At 43.8% G+C, this 18,585-nt stretch overlaps 1 protein-coding gene across 2 annotated transcripts; it reads left to right on the forward strand.

Annotated features, from left to right (window-relative positions):
* The first annotated feature begins 2,950 nt into the window (after positions 1–2,950).
* On the forward strand, positions 2,951–18,099 carry LOC135094599 (chromatin-remodeling complex ATPase chain Iswi-like). 2 transcript variants are annotated; one of them, XM_063994839.1, is made up of 19 exons: positions 2,951–3,108; positions 3,629–3,855; positions 5,623–5,655; positions 7,447–7,686; positions 8,292–8,433; positions 9,343–9,449; positions 9,853–10,033; positions 10,701–10,879; positions 11,476–11,641; positions 12,055–12,269; positions 12,613–12,727; positions 13,057–13,195; positions 13,744–13,892; positions 14,213–14,446; positions 15,025–15,138; positions 15,487–15,702; positions 16,079–16,240; positions 16,817–16,977; positions 17,167–18,099. In XM_063994839.1, exons 1-19 carry the CDS (start codon positions 3,058–3,060, stop codon positions 17,396–17,398), a joined length of 3,063 nt encoding a protein of 1,020 aa, XP_063850909.1. In that variant the 5' UTR covers positions 2,951–3,057; the 3' UTR covers positions 17,399–18,099. The 2 variants fall into 2 exon arrangements, with proteins under 2 accessions (XP_063850909.1, XP_063850910.1); XM_063994840.1 differs by lacking the exon at positions 5,623–5,655.
* Positions 18,100–18,585: the final 486 nt, after the last annotated feature.

An 18,585-nucleotide genomic window follows, 5' to 3' on the forward strand; every position in this document is an offset into this window, starting at 1 on the left:
CGATCTATCTATCTGTCTATCTGTGAGTCTTTTTCTCAGCGTATCTGTCTGTCTGTCTATCTGTCTGTCTGTCTATCTATCTGTGTGTCTGTCTATTTATCTGTGTGTCTATCTATTTATCTGTCTGTCTGTCTGTATGTTTACCTATCTATTTATCTATCTGTCTGTCTGTCTGTCTGTCTATCTGTGTATGTTTACCTATCTATCTATTTATCTATCTGTCCGTCTGTCTGTGTCTGTCTGTCTTCCTCTGTCATAATGGAACATCACTAGCTAATCACAGACGCAGCAGCTCCACATTGCTATAAGACACAGGAAAGGGGGAGAACATTATAAAGTGCGTGCTATTACCTAATGTTTGTGTTGGGTGGCAGCTCAGCGCGATTCACGGTTGTCTCGTTGCGCATTGTGAAGATTACTGTTTGGAAAATAGACGCGGAATTGTTTTGTTTACATGGTCAGCTGAGGAAGCCCTGGGGGAGTCGTTTACTATTACTGCTACTACTACTACGCCTTACGGTGCCGCCCTACGGTGCTGCCCTTTGGTGACGCCCTACGGTGCTGTCCTTTGGTGACGCCCTACGGTGCCGCCCTTTGGTGACGCCCTACGGTGCCACCCTACGGTGCTGCCCTTTGCTGACGCCCTACGGTGCTGCCCTTTGCTGACGCCCTACGGTGCCGCCCTACGGTGCTGCTCTTTGGTGTCGCCCTAAGGTGCTGCCCTTTGGTGACGCCCTACGGTGCTGTTCTTTGGTGACACCCTACGATGCTGCCCTTTGGTGACGCCCTACGGTGCCACCCTACGGTGCTGCCCTTTGGTGACGCCCTACGGTGCTGCTCTTTGGTGTCGCCCTACGGTGCCGCCCTTACGGTGCTGCCCTTTGGTGACGCCCTAAGGTGCTGCCCTTTGGTGACGCCCTACGGTGCCGTTCTTTGGTGACACCCTACGGTGCCGCCCTTTGGTGACGCCCTACGGTGCCGTTCTTTGGTGACACCCTACGGTGCTGCCCTTCGGTGACGCCCTACGGTGCCGCCCTTACGGTGCTGCCCTTTGGTGACACCCTACGGTGCCGCCCTTTGGTGACGCCCTACGGTGCCGCCCTTACGGTGCTGCCCTTTGGTGACGCCCTACGGTGCCACCCTACGGTGCTGCCCTTTGGTGACGCCCTACGGTGCTGCTCTTTGGTGACGCCCTACGGTGCCGCCCTTACGGTGCTGCCCTTTGGTGACGCCCTAAGGTGCTGCCCTTTGGTGACGCCCTACGGTGCCGTTCTTTGGTGACGCCCTACGGTGCTGCCTTTTGGTGACGCCCTACGGTGCCGCCCTTACGGTGCTGCCCTTTGGTGACGCCCTACGATGCCGCCCTTACGGTGCTGCCCTTTGGTGACACCCTGCGGTGCTGCCCTACATTGCTGCCCTTTGGTGACGCCCTACGGTGCCGTTTTTTGATGACGTCCTACAGTGCCGTCCTACGGTGCTGCCCTTTAGTGACGCCCTACGGTGCTGCCCTTTGGTGCCGCCCTACGGTGCCGTTCTTTGGTGACGCCCTACGGTGCCGCCCTTACGGTGCTGCCCTTTGGTGACGCCCTACGGTGCCGCCCTACAGTGCTGTCCCTTGGTGCCGCCCTACGGTGCCGTTCTTTGGTGACGCCCTACAGTGCCGTCCTACGGTGCTGCCCTTTGGTGACGCCCTACGGTGTCACCCTACGGTGCTGCCCTTTGGTGACGCCCTACGGTGCTGCCCTTTGGTGACGCCCTACGGTGCCGTTCTTTGGTGATGCCCTACAGTGCCGTCCTACGGTGCTGCCCTTTGGTGACGCCCTACGGTGCCACCCTACGGTGTTGCCCTTTGGTGACGCCCTACGGTGCCGCACTACGGTGCTGATCTTTGCTGACGCCCGACGGTGCTGCCCTTTGGTGACGCCCTACGGTGTCACCCTACAGTGCTGCCCTTTGGTGACGCCCTACGGTGCTGCCCTTTGGTGACGCCCTACGGTGCCGCACTACGGTGCTGATCTTTGCTGACGCCCGACGGTGCTGCTCTTTGGTGACGCCTTACGGTGCCTTCCTACAGTGCTGACCTTTGGTGCCGCCCTATGGTACCGTTCTTTGGTGACGCCCTACGGTGCCGCCCTACGGTGCTGCCCATTGGTGACGCCCGACGGTGCCACCCTACGGTGCTGCCCTTTGGTGACGCCCTACGGTGCCGCCCTACGGTGCTGCCCTTTGGTGACGCCCGACAGTGCTGCTCTTTGGTGACGCCCTACGGTGCTGCCCTTTGGTGACGCCCGACGGTGCTGCTCTTTGGTGACGCCCTACGGTGCCGCCCTACAGTGCTGCCCCTTGGTGCCGCCCTATGGTACCGTTCTTTGATGACGCCCTACGGTGGCGCCCTTTGGTGCCGCCATACGGTGCCGTTCTTTGGTAACGCCATACGGTGCCGCCCAACAATGCTACGCTAGTTTTCAATAAACACTATTTGTATTCCTTCTCGCTAGCCAGAATCTAGTCCACAACTGTTTCTTTTTTTTTGCTTTTTCAGGCACAGCCAAATCCTTGCCACAGCAGCCAGGGTGCTCGTCGTCGGAGGACTGTCTTCATTGTTATGTTTTGATGCAACGGGCCAGCGGCTGCTCTCTACCGTGTTAATGCTTTCGGCTAAAACCTGCCGACAGTTCCAGGTTTCTGGAGCTAGCCGGGAGGAGAAATTGTCCTGTGTAAACTCGCCTTTCATCAGGATTTGAGTCAAAGAACCAGCTGGGAGGGAAACATTGCTCCCTTTAAACCCGCCTTTCATCAGGACTTAAGTCAAATGAAAAGCCAAAAAGATTTATTTAAAAAAAAGCAGATACAAAACCTGTACAAAGCACATAAAAAAGACAAGAAAAATACAACAAACAATAAGCATAAACAATAACAAACAAAAAACAAATAATAAATAAAATACACAAACAATAACAAAGATCTTCGCTTGACTCCTTTGTTGTGGTGCCGGGCGAGGTTCAGGCGGCGTCCTGTCTAATATTTTCCCTCATTTAGTGTCAAAAACTCGCCTAAATGTCGGACAACGAAGATCCAGTGGAGCCCATGGAGGTCGGGGAAAATTCTGTAAGTCAAAAATGGGGGAGGGAGGCGTAAATATGGCGAGGGAGGAGAAATAAGAAGTATGTGAATACGCGGGAAAAGATTTGGTGTGGTGACTTAAGGGTGAATCTTGCATGGTTTTGTTATGTTTGTGTTTTTCTTGTTTATTTGGAGTTTAATGGTGGTTTTGGCGTGTTTTTCCTTGTTTTTTGTTTGTTTGGGAGTGGATAATATTAGTTTAGGGGGCCGGTTTGGTTAGGTAAGGTTACGTCATACTGTTAGGTTAGGTTAAATGTTGTTTAGCTAGGTTTGAGTAATATTAGGCTCTCTCTCTCTCTCTCTCTCTCTCTCTCTCTCTCTCTCTCTCTCTCTCTCTCTCTCTCTCTCTCTCTCTCTCTCTCTCTCTCAATTTTCCTCCAGCTCGTTTATTTCTTGACCTCTCCTCAACAAAACCCAAATCATCTTTCCTTAATCATCCCCTCAACCACCACCACCACCACCACCACCACCACCACCACCAACTCACCCTCCCACACACCCACAGAACGAGTCATCTTCTGGAGAGACATCGTCAAGCAAGGCCGGGGGAGGGGAGTATGAGAACAAGATGGAGAGTGACCGAGCCAAGCGTTTCGACTACCTGCTGAAACAGACTGAAATTTTCTCCCACTTCATGATAGGGGCAAGAGACAAAACCCCCTCCTCACCCCTGAAATGCAAGCCAGGTCGCCCCAAGAAGGTGGAGAACAAAAAGCCGTCGCTGCTGGGAGAGTGAGTGTCTGAGGGAGAGGGAGAAGGTGTGGGTGTGTGTGGATATTGTGTTTTTTGGGATTATTTATCGTTATTTGGGTGTGTTTGGGCAAATATCAGTGTTTTAGCATGTTTTTGGGGTAAATTTCAGTGTTTTTAGGTATTTTTTTATGTTTTAGGGGTGAATATTGAGGTTTTAGGGTATATTAGGTAATTCTGGGCATTTCATGGTGATTTAAGGGTGAATATCTTGGTTTTAGACTGTTTTAGGGATATTTTCAGTATCTGGGAGTGAAAATACAGTTTTTTGGTGTTTTTAGGGTTAATTTGTTTTGTGTTTTTTTTTTTTAGGGTTTAGGGATGTGTTTAGGGTATTAGTGTGCTGTTTAAGGGTAGATGTGAGTTTTAGGGGCAAGACACCTTCAGATATTAGGGATGTTTTTAAGGATTTCATTACAGAATATAGGCATGTTTTTAGGGAAGTCAGGGTGCTTTTGCTTAATTTAGGGATGTTCTCAGTTATTTAGGGATATTAGGGATATTTTATGGTTTTCAAGGGCAGTATACTTGTCTTAATGGTAAGGTACATTGTATATTAATATGTATGTGATGCATTGCTCTGTATACCTGCATACCTCACTATTCTGTATATGTACTAACCCAACTAATTCGTGTGTGTGTGTGTGTGTGTGTGTGTGTGTGCGCGTGGGTGTGTGTGGCATTAACAGCATTATAAGCATTACTATAACTATTACTACTACTGCTGCTGCTACTACTACTACTAACTGCAGGTGTGTTACTAATGCAGGTGTGCTGTGGCCTCTAAAGCAGTGCAGGTGTGTGAAGGTTTGGTTTGAAGATGTATGGCTAAACATACCATATATTTTATTTATTTATTTGACAATGGCGGGAATTATGTATTTTTTGGTACCGACTTTAAAGAAACAGGATAAAATTTGTTCTTATTTTTGTTTTTATTTTCATTCGGAGGAAGATTTTGGAATTAAAGAAACAGGAAGGTGAAAAGAGAAGAGACTTTTGTACATTGCTTGGTCAGGAGAAAGGTTGGAAGTGAAAGAAACATGTTCAGACTAGTGTGTTTATGTGTATATATGTATGTGTGCATATATGTGTGTGTTTGTGTGTGTCTTCCCATTGAACAAATAACAACAGCAAAGAGATATTGTATTAGCAGTGACAATTTAAAACCATATTCTGAAACTTCTGCACTGCACCTCCACTACTTTCAAAATGCTCTAATTAAAATGACAGGGATTTTTAAGGGAGTTTTTACGGTTCTAGTGACAGATTAACAACATTTCTACATTATGAACAGGAGAAATACCCTATAAAACATGCTTATATACTTTCAAAAGGCTCTAGTTGAGAGAACACAGGCTTTTAAGGGTGTTTTTATGGTTCTAGTGATAGATTAACAACATTTCTACATTATGAACAAGAGAAACACTCTAAAAAACATGTCTTCCTGCTTTCAGAAGGCTCTAATTGAAGTGACATGGATTTTTAAGGGAGTTTTTACAGTTCTAGTGACAGATTAACAACATTTCTAATTATGAACAGGAGAAACACTCTTGAGAACCCAGGTAATCATCTCTGTGGCCTTGAAAAATAGTCAGGGTGGAAGAGCAGAGCATTTCAGAAGACAGGACTCAAGGAAGGAAGTGTGGAGTGTGTTGAGTGAGGTGCAGTGCTCTCTCTCTCTCTATTGGCTCAGCTGGAAGAAGTGATCCGTTTTTATAAATTGTTCCTTGCTCTTTCTCTTTCTAGACGGGTGAAGAAAATTGCAACATCGGCAGCAGAGTAAGTCAGTTTGTTCGTTTTTGTTTACTTTTTTTTATACTCTCAATTTTCTTCTCTCTCTCTGTGACTCTCTCTCTCTCTCTCTCTCTCTCTCTCTCTCTCTCTCTCCTCTCTCTCTCTCTCTCTCTCTCTCTCTCTCTCTCTCTCTCTCTCTCTCTCTCTCTCTCTCTCTCTCTCTCTCTCTCTCTCTCTCTCTCTCTCTCTGTCTGTCTGTCTGTCTGTCTGTCTGTCTGTCTGTCTGTCTGTCTGTCTGTCTGTCTGTCTATCTTTCTTTCTCTTCTTTAAACTTTTCTGGCTTTTTTCTTTTTGTTCATTTTTTTTTTACTCTTTCACTGTTTTTATTTATCTTTTCATGTATTTTTTATCCCTCTCCTTTTTCTTCCTCCTCTTTCCTATAGATTATTTAGCTTTTCTTTTTTTACTCCTCCTTTTCCTATCTTCCAAACTTTCCTTCTTCTTTTTTTCTTCATATGTTTTTTCCTCCTCCTCCTCCTCCTCCTCCTCCTCCTCCTCCTCCTCCTCCTCCTCCTCCTCCTCCTCCTCCTCCTCCTCCTCCTCCTCCTCCTCCTTTTCCTTTTATCATTCTGTTCTTTTCTTCCTTTCTTCCCTCATCTGTTTCCTTTTTATCTACCCTGCTCCTATTGTTTGTTCTTTCCCTCTGTTTTCTCCTCCTCTTCCTTCTCCTCCTGGTGGTGCTGCCCTCTGGTGTTGCATGGAATAAAGGTTTAGTAGTGGTGGTGTAAGGAAGTAGTGTAGAGAGGGACTGAAGAATGAGAGAGACACCCCTGAAAAGATTTTACGTTTTCTGTTCACTACTATTATTATTATTGCTGTTGTTGTTGTATTTATTTCCGAGACAGTTTTGATTTTTTTTCTCTATTTTATCCTCAATACTTGTACGGGGAGATGCCTGTGTGTATTTCAGTTGTCTATGATTTGAGAATACACAGTTTGGCATACTTAGGTTATTTAAAGGCATACATAGATAATTCACTTATTTAGTTCATTTATACCCACATTCAAAGTCTATTTTCACATGCATTTAAACTTAACTATTCATATGTAAAGCCCCAGCATGTTTTGGGTTGTATCTGCACTAACTTTGTTCTCTGCTTGTCTTTTGAGAGCTTCTGTAATGCATTAACTAAAGAGGGTAAGTGAAGTAGTGCCGGTGGTGATAATAATATTGTAAGTTTATCTTTTCCTGGATGATAAAGGTGAATATTGAGTGTTTGTTGTAGTGGAAGTGTGTTAGTGTGGTGTTATGTTGTCTTAAGTGTGTGTCTGTGTGTGTGTGTGTGTGTGTGTGTGTGTGTGTGTGTGTGTGTGTGTGTGTGTGTGTGTGTGTGAGTGAGAGAGAGAGGGTTATGTAAGGTTCTAGTTAAATAATAGTTGCTATTTCAGTATGGTAATCTTAGTTGATGTCACCTATCCTATCCTATCCTATCCAAACCAGATCTATCCTAACCTGACCTGTCCTGTCCTAACCTAACCTACCCAAACCAAAACAAACATAACCCCATCAAGTCAAACTTAACCCAAACCAACCCAACCCAACCCAATCCAATCCAATCCAATCCAATCCAATCCAGTCCAATCCAATCCAATCCAGCCCAACCCAGCCCAACCCAACCCAACCCAACCCAACCCAATGCAACACAACCCAATGCAACTCAGCCCAAAACAGCCACATCTCATCATACCTCATCAAGCCTTCCTTTCCTTCACCCCAACTGAACCCAACCAAACCCAACCAAACCCAACCAAACCTAACCTAACTTAACCCAACAGTCACCGCCACCGGATGACAGAGCAGGAGGAGGACGAGGAGCTGCTGGCAGAGTCTAACAAGTCCTCAAAAATCATCACTCGGTTTGAGGAAAGTCCCAGCTATGTGGTGAATGGGGAAATGAGGGACTACCAGATCAGGGGCTTAAACTGGATGATCGACCTTTACGAGAATGGCATCAACGGAATACTAGCAGACGAGATGGGCCTCGGAAAGACTCTGCAGACTATCTCACTGCTTGGGTGAGTGAGTGAGAGATATAGAGAGGGTTTGGTTTTATTTTTCTTGTTTTTTATTTTTTCTGTGTTTGTGTGTTTGTGTGAGAGAATGCACTAATTTTTCTTTTTCTTTTTTTTCATTCTGTGTGTGTGTGTATGTGTGTATGTGAGTGAGTGAGAGAGGGGAGAGAGTTGTATTTATTTCATTTTTTCTTTTTTGTTTTCTTTTTTTCAGTGTTTGTGTGAAAGCACCATTTTTTTTTCAGTCCGTGAAAGAGAGAATATCAATTTAGACAATTTTATGTTTTTTCATTCATTTTTAATATATAGGGTAGATTATAGACTAGATCCTGTGTGTGTGTGTGTGTGTGTGTGTGTGTGTGTGTGTGTGTGTGTGTGTGTGTGTGTGTGTGTGTCCCCTCATCCCTCTACTCTATCACATGCACAACAAACCAAATCCTTTAAAACTGTCTCTTCTTTTCTTCCCCATCACTAAACTCAATCAAATCACATTCTTTACCATCCCATCTCTTCACACAACCCCACCTCACAAGACACAATCAGACACCTTACCTCCCCAAACCCCATCACTAAACCCATCACTTACCGATCCCATCACCCCACAACAGGTACATGAAGCATTTCCGCAATATTCCGGGACCCCACATGGTAATTGTGCCCAAGTCGACCCTGAGGAACTGGGAGAACGAGGTCAAGAGATGGTGCCCTTCTCTGCGCTGTGTGTGCCTCATTGGTGACCAGGAAACTAGGGTCAGTCTGCAGGAGATGGGGTTGGGAGGGGTTGGGAGAGGTCGGGTGGGGTCAGGTTGGGTCGTTGGGAGGTCATGAGGGGGGAGGGAAAGTGGTTTTGTATATATTTTTTTTTATGTTTTGTTTGAGACTAGCCATTCTGTATTTTTGTGTGTTTATATATTTGTTTGTTTTAAAGATAATTAGATTGCTTTGACTTATATTAAATTTGTGTATATTAAATTTGTGTATATATGTGTCAGTAAACTACTACTACTACTACTACTACTACTACTACTACTACTACTACTACTACTACTACTACTACTACTACTACTACTACTACTATTCCAATTCTTTCTTTTATTTTGCTCAGTTTCTTTATATATTTTCAACTCCTTCCTTTTCATTTTTCCCCACAACTTTTATTTTCCTTTATATTCCTACCTCCTTTCATTTCATCATCTCTTTTCCTCTTCTAATACTTCTTTCCTCCTTTCATCTTTAATTTCCTTTGCATCTTCTTAACTTGTCCTCTTGTCTTGTTCCTTCCAATCCTTCTCTCATTTTTTTCTTCTCTATCTCATTCTTACACTTACTGTCTTTAATTCTTTCTCTCTCACTCTCTCTCTCTCTCTCTTCCATCATTCCTCACACACACACACACACACACACACACACACACACACACACACACACACACACACACACACACACACACACACACACACACACACACACACACACACACACACACACACACACACACACACACACACACACACACACACACACACACACACACACACACACACACACACACACACACACACATCTCTCACTCTTTCTCTCTCCCTCACTCATTCTCTTTCTCTCTCCCCTCCATCCTTCCTCCCACACACTTACCTATGTTGTGTCTCTCTCCCACAGTCAACATTCATCCGAGAGGTCATGATGCCGGGAGAGTGGGACGTCTGCATCACCTCGTATGAAATGTGTATTAGGGAGAAGTCAGTGTTTAAAAAGTTCAATTGGAGGTGAGATTTTTTTGTCTTGTATTTATTTATTTATTTATTTATTTATTTATTTATTTATTTGATTTTTTTTTTGTCAGTTTTTTCTGATTTTATTTGTTTTGTGTCTAATTGTTGTGTTTTTTATTTATTTCTTTTGTGTTAAATTGTTTGATATTCACTATTTAAAACAACCAAATACACACACACACACACACACACACACACACACACACACACACACACACACACACACACACACACACACACACACACACACACACACACACACACTCACACACACACACCACATCACACAGAAGCACCATCATTATTTTTTCCATCCTGATTACTGACCCAGAGAACTTTGCATGCATCACCTTCTCACCACCACCACCACCACCACTACCCTCCCTACACTCCCCAGGTACATGGTGATTGACGAAGCCCACAGGATCAAGAACGAGAAGAGCAAACTGTCAGAGATTGTGAGAGAATTTCGCACCACCAACCGGCTGCTACTGACAGGAACCCCACTGCAGAACAACTTACATGAACTGTGGTCTTTACTGAACTTCCTGCTTCCTGAAGTGTTTAGCTCCTCTGAGGTAAGATAGAGAGAGAGATAGGAGGGACTGTGTGTTTGTGGGAGAGAGAGAGAGGGAGAGGTAATGTTTATGAATGTGTGAGAGAGATGGTGTTTGTGTGTGTGTGAGAGAGAGAGAGAGAGAGAGAGAGAGGGGTAATATTTGTGTGTGTGTGTGTGTGTGTGTGTGTGTGTGTGTGTGGAAGAGAGAGGGATGTTTGTGTGTGTTTGAGAAGGAGGTGATGTTAGTTTGTTTTCTGCTCTATTTTTCTCTGTCTCTGTATGTGTTTTTGTGTTCGTCTTGTTTCATTGCTTTGTTCTTCCCCTCTCCTTGTATTTAGTGTGTGTTTGTTTTTGTTTATTCCTTCCTTTTCCTTGTTTTTCTTCTTTATTCCTTTATTTTCATCCTTTTTCTTTCTCCTTTCTTCCATCCATCTTTTTCTCCTCTCTTTCCTTCAGTCAGTCAGTCAGTCAGTCACTCAGTCAGTCGTTCATTCATTCATTCATTCATTCAGTCAGTCAGTCAGTCAGTCAGTTAGTCGTTCATTCATTCATTCAGTCAGTCAGTCAGTCAGTCAGTCAGTCAGTCAGTCAGCCCATCTTTTAGTCAGTCAACCAGTCAGTCCATCAGTCAGTCAGTCAGCCAATCCATCAACATTTCACACACTCACTCCTTCTCTCCCTCACAGGACTTTGACTCGTGGTTCAACACAAACAGCTGCCTGGGCGACTCAAGCCTGGTGGAGCGCCTGCATGCTGTACTAAGGCCCTTCTTGCTGCGCCGCCTCAAGTCTGACGTGGAGAAGAGACTGCTGCCCAAGAAGGAAACCAAAGTGTACATCCAGTTATCCAAAATGCAAAGAGACTGGTAGGTTGGTTATGTTCATGATTGTATGTTGTTTGTGTTCCCTAGAGAGATGTGGGTTAAAAGGGCTGATGGAAGTCTTTAAGTTTAGGTACAGGGGACTTAACAATTGTGGCATAAGCTGTACTGTACAATTAATCCTTCCTACCTTATTTTATCATACTTGCTTTACTGTCTTACTCCATACCTACTCCACACCAAACTCCACAGCTATATCTAATTGTATCCTAGCCACTTTCCACCTTCCTTTCATAGATTAACCCCATACCTCACCTAACTCTTACTTTACAATAGCTGTTTTACTTTGCCTCACTTTATCAGCTACACCAAACCACAGCAATACCTAACCTTACATTAACATTTACATACATACATACATACCCCAAGGCTGTGCCTGGCAAGAAGATAGGTAGCCAAGATAAGACAATTTTCACTTTCATTCACACAACACTTGCCTGCCCCCACTGTACAGAGCTGAGGCAGACATCTTACCCCTTTAAAAATATCTACTCATTACCTTACTCTATATTACCTTCTACCACACAAACACACACACACACACACACACACACAGCTCACCCTGCACCTCTCGATCACAGGTACACCAAGATTCTGATGAAGGATATCGATGTTGTAAACGGTGCTGGGAGAACAGAGAAGATGAGGCTGCAAAATATTTTAATGCAGCTGCGGAAATGCTGCAACCACCCCTACCTGTTTGATGGTGCTGAGCCTGGCCCACCCTACACCACTGATTATCATTTGGTGAGTCATAGAGGTAGAGAGAGTGAGAGAGGTTTAGTATTGAAAGGAGGGTTGAGAGAGAGAGAGAGAGAGAGAGAGAGAGAGAGAGAGAGAGAGAGAGAGAGAGAGAGAGAGAGAGAGAGTAGAGTTGATGGAAAGGTAGATTGAGAGGAGAGAGAAAGGGAAATTGAGGTTATGAAGAGGAGGAGGGATGAACTGAGTGAGGCAAGGTAGGAATGAAGAGATATCTAGATAGAGATTGAGGATAAGGATAGAAAGAAGAGATAGATGTTGAAAGTAAGGAAGGAAAGAAAGACTACAACTACTATTACTACTACTACAAAAACAACAACTACAACTACTACTACTAAAAAAACATCTACAATTTCACCACCAACATCACCATCTAACCACCACCACCATCACCACCACAGGTCAGCAACTCAGGCAAGATGATAGTGCTAGACAAACTGCTCCCAAAACTGCAAGAGATGGGGTCCCGGGTCCTCCTCTTCTCCCAGATGACACGCATGCTGGACATTCTTGAGGACTACTGTGTGTGGCGCAAATACTCCTACTGCAGGATTGATGGCCAGACAGCTCACGAGGATAGGCAGAGGCAGATCGACGAGTATAATCACCCGGACTCGTAAGTTTGGGGTCGTTTACTGGGGTCATTTGGGGTTTGAGTGCAAGATGAAGGAGTTTTATTTGATTTTTAAGGAGTTGTAAGTTTGGTTGGGTCTATTTGTGTGTTTGGGTGTATGTTTGTTTGAATCTGGTCTTGTGTGATACAGGGTAAGTATTGTGTTTGTATGTTTGTTTGTTTGTTTGTTTTTAGAGGTGTTTTTCTGTGTGTGTGTGTGTGTGTGTGTGCGTACGCATTCTTCACATTTCTACTTACCTATCTCGTATCACCATCTTTCATTATTTTTCCAGGGGATGTTTGTAATGAGGTCAGTGCTCCCTTGACTCATTTTCTTCCCCACCAGAGAGAAATTCCTGTTTATGTTGTCAACGCGTGCTGGTGGTCTGGGTATCAATTTGGCCACCGCTGATATTGTCATCCTGTTCGACTCTGACTGGAACCCCCAAATGGATCTGCAGGTAAGAGAGAAAGAGAGAGAGAGAGAGGGAATTTAAATAGTGCCCTTTTTCTTTTCTATGTCTGTAAAACTTAAGTATTATTGTTTTCTACTTAAGTCTTCCTTGCTGTTCTGAAGAAAAACAAATCTTTAACATAACCTAAAGAAAACGCATAATTTTTTTGTGTTCCCTCAACTCAAACAAGAAAGAGACAATTTTCTCTAACTTAACGTAACCCAAACAAAAAAGGAGACAAACATTTTTTTAGCCTAACCTAACATAAACTTAAAACAATAATTTTCTCTAACCTAACCTAAAGAAGAATAAGAGACCCTCATTTCCTCCCGCAGGCGATGGACAGAGCTCACCGCATTGGCCAGAAGAAGCAAGTCAAAGTGTTCCGGTTCATCCAGGAGAACTCGATGGAGGAGAAGCTGGTGGAGCGAGCTGAGGTGAAGCTCAGGCTGGACAAGATGGTCATTCAGCAAGGTGAGAGAGAGAGAGAGAGAGAGAGAGAGAGAGAGAGAGAGAGAGAGAGAGAGAGAGAGAGAGAGAGAGAGAGATGATTTTGTTTCCCAGTATGGATTTATTATTGTTTTATCAAGTATATTAATTTCTTATGTCATGCCTAGACTTCCTACAACACTTTTAACAGCTTAATAACAAACTTTGGCACTCTACAATACTTTAAACACCTTTCCAACACACTCATACACTTCAAATATCCTCTTAACACTCCTCAACAGATTTATATAACACCTAACCCTTTCATAGCACATGCAAACACATTTCTCATTTTCATAACACATCCCAATCCCATCCAAGACACCTTTACAACACACCCAAACACAATTTAAAACCTTCACAACATACTGTCACACTCTCACACAGCTAAACACAACCAAACACAGCCAAACACAACCAAACACAGCCAGACACACCCAAACACTTCCTAACAGATCCAAACACTATCCAAACACACCCAAACACACTCAGACTCCCTCACAATGCGCTCAATCCCCCTGTGTTCTCCCCAGGCCGGCTGATGGACAACAAGACAAATGCGCTGGCTAAGGACGAGATGCTGGCAATGATCAGACACGGCGCCAATGAGGTTTTCAAGGGGAAGGACGATGAATTTACTGATGAGGACATTGATGCTATTATCGGCCGAGGAGAGGAGAGGGTGTGTGTCTCTGTGTTTGTGTTTGTTAATGCATACTTAACCAACAAACAGAACAAACAAATAAACAAACAAGGAATGTCATCACACCTGTCATCTTTGTTTTCTGTCCTTTCTTTCCTTCTTCACTGCCTCCCGTCACTGAAAATGTTGTCCTTTAATATTTTTCTATTCCTAACCTTATTTTCTGTTTTCGGACTTGTTTTACTGAAGAGATGTGATTATGAGGCTCTTTTCCTCTCTGATTTTGTTGATTTTCCATCCTTGAGACTTGTGTGTGAGAAGAGGAATAGGAAAAACTAATCTATCATTTCTCGTAACAGACAGAGGAGCTCAACAAGAAACTAGAGGCCCTTGGAGAGTCTTCCCTGCGTCAGTTCACCCTAGACGTCCCCACCAACTCTGTGTACCAGTTCGAGGGAGAGGACTACAGAAATAAGCAGAAGGCAATAGTGGGTATGTGGATTGAGCCACCTAAGAGAGAACGCAAGGCGAATTATGCTGTGGATGCTTACTTCAGAGAGGCCCTGCGTGTGTCCGAACCCAAGGCGCCCAAGGTATGTGCTTTTAGTGTTTTTGGGGTATTTTTAGGTGTAACTGGGTGTTTTAGGTGTTTTCTGGGTGTAGGTGGCTGTGTTTTGGGTGTATTTCATTCTTTAGACTTGTTCCTAAATTCAGATTGACACTAACTAGTAAAAAATGAAAGAAACTTGATTTAAAGGGTGTCTGAAGCCAAGGTGCCCCAGGGTATGTGTGTTTTTGGTGTTTTGGCAGTATTTTTAGGTGTAATCAGGTGTTTTTTGGGTGTAGGTGGCTGTGTTTTGGGTGTATTTAATTCTTTAGACTTGTTTCTAAATCCAGATTAACACCAACAAGTAAAAAATGAAAGAAACGATTAAAAGTCTGGTTTATTTATGTTTGCAAGTAATTTTCAAGGAATGTAACTTGTAAATAGTAACTTTCATATCCTGTATCATTGTTTTGTTCCTCTTGTTGTTTTTGTTCCACTTGTCTTGTTTCTCTTGCTTAGTTTATTTCTTGTTTTATTGTTTTATTCCACTCTTGTTCCTCTTTTTATTATTTTGCTCCTGTTCTGTTCTCTCCTGATGTGATCCTCCTCCCGTCCCTCCCTCAGGCTCCCCGGCCCCCGAAGCAGCCGGTTGTTCAGGACTTCCAGTTCTTCCCGCCCAGACTGTTTGAGCTGCTGGACAAGGAAATATATTACTACCGCAAGACTGTCGCTTACAAGGTGTGTGTGTGTGTGTGTGTGTGTGTGTGTGTGTGTGGAGAGATTACATTGCTAAGGTTATGTCTAATTATCTCATTTGATTAATATTACTACAGTACCTCTCTGAGTTTTATGTTGTTCAAGTTTTGCGTGAGTCCTAAATTTTTATTTTTCCAATTTTTATGCATTACCTCCTTGAGTTTCATGCAACACAACATCACACAACACAACCAGAAGCTAACCTAACATACCCCAAGCATGTACCTAAACTTCTTTCCAGCACTAACACAACTAAAACTAGCTTAACAAAACCCAACTAAACGAACACATGCCCAAACCAGCCCTAACCTAACCCAACACCCCAAACAGGTGCCGAAGAACCCTGAGTACATGGGTGAGGCCGCAAGGATTCAGCGGGAGGAGCAGCAGAAGATCGATGAAGCAGAACCAGTGACGGAGGAGGAGATGGAGGAAAGAGATCAACTGCTAACTCAAGGATTTTTAAACTGGAGCAAGAGAGACTTTAACCAGTTCATCAAGGCTAATGAGAAGTATGGCCGTGATGATATAGAGAATATTGCCAAGGTGAGAGAGAGAGAGGGAGAGGGGAAGGGATAGGGTGAGAGAGGGTTGTTACAGTGATGGTATTGAAAAATGTTGCTGAGGTGAGAGGGGAAGAGTGTGTGTGTGTGTGTGTGTGTGTTGAGGTGAAGATGGGTGAGAGAAAGAGAGAGAGAGAGTGTGTGTTTGTGTGTGTGTGTCCTTGTCATTTTTATCTATTAAGAGAAAGTGAAAGAAAGAACACGCAAGAAAAAACACACACACACACACACACACACACACACACACACACACACACACACACACACACACACACACACACACACACACACACACACACACACACACACACACACACACACACACAACTCCACCTCACTGAAATTTCCCACTATAACAGGAGGTGGAAGGCAAGACCCCAGAGGAGGTGATGGAGTACTCTGCAGTCTTCTGGGAGCGCTGTTCGGAGCTGCAAGACTGTGACCGCATCCTGGCACAGATCGAGAGAGGAGAGGCCAAGATTCAGCGACGTGCGTCCATCAAGAAGGCTCTGGATGCTAAGGTGGGTGTGAAGTGGCTGTGTGGAGGTTGACAGATGCTAGAGATTGATTAGATGGAGAGATGTAAGTAAGGAGAAAAGAGCAACTAGATGGAGATAAGGAGAGGAATAGAGGAGGATGAGAGAGAAGAGACTAGATAGAGGTGAGGGAAAGGATGAGAAGATAAGGTAAGAGGAGAGAGAGAGGTGCTTGTGTGGAGACTGACAGGTGTTAGAAGAGAGGAGGCCCCCCCCCCAGCCTCTACTATTCATCCTTACCAGCTTTCACAGACAACAGTTCATTTTACAGCATATTCCTTCCCAAAACACTTCTCTTTTTACAATACCTACCCCAGACACTTCCTCAGTTCTTCCCTATCCTTGTCACCTATCCAGACACTCCTAGCCATCCTCTCTGCCCTCGTCACTCATCCCTACCACCTCTCTCTCTCTCACTGATAATCCATTTTACAGCATATTCCTTCCCTAAACACTTCTCTTTTTACAATACCTACCCCAGACACTCTCAATACCTACCCCAGACACTCTCTCACTCCTTCCCTGTCCTTGCCACTCATCCTTACCACTTCTCTCCCACAGATGGCAAGATACAGAGCTCCTTTCCACCAGCTGCGAATCTCCTATGGAACCAACAAGGGAAAGAATTATACAGAGGAGGAGGACAGGTTTCTGGTCTGCATGCTTCACAAACTCGGCTTTGACAAGGAGAATGTCTACGAGGAACTGAGAGCTGCTGTGAGGTGAGTCTGTGTTTGGTTTGGCTTGTTGAGTGTGTTTTTTGGGTTAAATTGTGCTTTGGTCGTTAAAATACACACTGCTTCACCTTATTTTATCCCTCACACACCACACCTCACCTTATCCTCTCCTCCACACACACACACCACTTAACTTAACCTTACTTCACCACAAACCCATCTCACCACCAACAGGTCAGCACCACAGTTCCGCTTTGACTGGTTCATCAAGAGCAGGACAGCCTTGGAACTACAGAGACGCTGCAACACTCTCATCACGCTGATCGAGAGAGAGAACCAAGAACTGGAGGAGAAAGAGAGAGCAGAGAGGAAGAAGGGGAGACCTCGCAGTATGTACATCAAGTCTGGCAAGAGGACAGCTGGGGCACAGGACGGCAGGGGGAGGCGCAAGAAGAAGGCAGAGTAGGTGGATTGAAAGCTTGAGATGGTGAAAGGTGGAAAGGAGATGGATAGGAAAGGTTTTTGATGGTGGATAAGTTGATAAAAAGGTGAAAAAGGAGGTGGATAGGAAAATAGAGGAGGAAGAAGATGATTACTTGGTGAAGATAGAAGGGAAAGGCACAAGAAAGGAGGAAGATAAGAAAATGAAAAAGTCTTTAGAAATCTCAGTTAAATAGATAGATGGAAGAAGATAAGGAACAGAAAGGTGGTTAAATAAAAAAAAGGTAATAATAATAATAACAATATGATAATGATAATAATAATAATAAGTAATAATGATAAAAAAAAAATCTGAAGTTGAACAAAGAAAAGAAAAAAATAATGAGTTTCCTAGTTTTTACTTAAATTTGTACTGATTAAGATGACAAACAAGAAAGTTATGCATTTGTGTTGTATATTTATTTTAGTTATTGAAGTGTGTGTGTGTGTGTGTGTGTGTGTGTGTGTGTGTGTGTGTGTGTGTGTGTGTGTGTGTGTGTGTGTGTGTGTGTGTGTGTGTGTGTGTTAGATCCTGTTTGTAATTGTAATGGAGGAGTGAAGGAGTTAGATGTAAGATTAAATCCAATGTTTTGTGAATGTAAAGGAAAAGAGAAATGAGAGAGAGAGAGAGAGAGAGAGAGAGAGAGAGAGAGAGAGAGAGAGAGAGAGAGAGAGAGAGAGAGAGAATAACATTAGAAAAAATGTGTTTAAGAATCGAAAATCTGAGAAAAAAAATCAGCTGAAATGTTTAAGAATAGCAGAGAGAGAGAGAGAGAGAGAGAAGAAAACAGTTCGATCCATAAAAAAAGTTCAAGTGAGGTTAACAAGCTGGGCACAAATACTGTTCTTGTACCATTAGATAGAGATTAGTGGTTATAGTAATACATGTTTTGTACCAAGATCCCCTTCCTTCCTTCCTTCCTTCCTTCCCAATGATGTGTTGACTTACTGTGAATGAGTGAGGGGCTCTCTGGCTGATATTACTACTTTACTACTACTAGTTTATTTTCTTTATCATCATCTTTTTCTATCTTGTTCTTGCTCTACTACTACTACCACTACTACTAGTACTACTACTACTACTACTACAACTACTGCTACTACTACTACTACTACTACTACTACTACTACTACTACTACTACTACTACTACTACTACTACTACTACTACTAC

The sequence above is a fragment of the Scylla paramamosain genome, chromosome 46 (assembly GCF_035594125.1).
Source record: "Scylla paramamosain isolate STU-SP2022 chromosome 46, ASM3559412v1, whole genome shotgun sequence".
NCBI classification, from domain to species: Eukaryota; Metazoa; Arthropoda; class Malacostraca; order Decapoda; family Portunidae; genus Scylla; species Scylla paramamosain.

Bases quoted from the DNA above. Each gene is read 5' to 3' on its own strand.
- LOC135094599 (XM_063994839.1), top strand. From the start codon at position 3,058: ATGTCGGACAACGAAGATCCAGTGGAGCCCATGGAGGTCGGGGAAAAT. The intron at 13,196-13,743 runs GTGAGAGAGAGA...TGTTCTCCCCAG, and splicing joins CAAGATGGTCATTCAGCAAG to GCCGGCTGATGGACAACAAG. The intron at 16,978-17,166 runs GTGAGTCTGTGT...CACCACCAACAG, and splicing joins GAACTGAGAGCTGCTGTGAG to GTCAGCACCACAGTTCCGCT.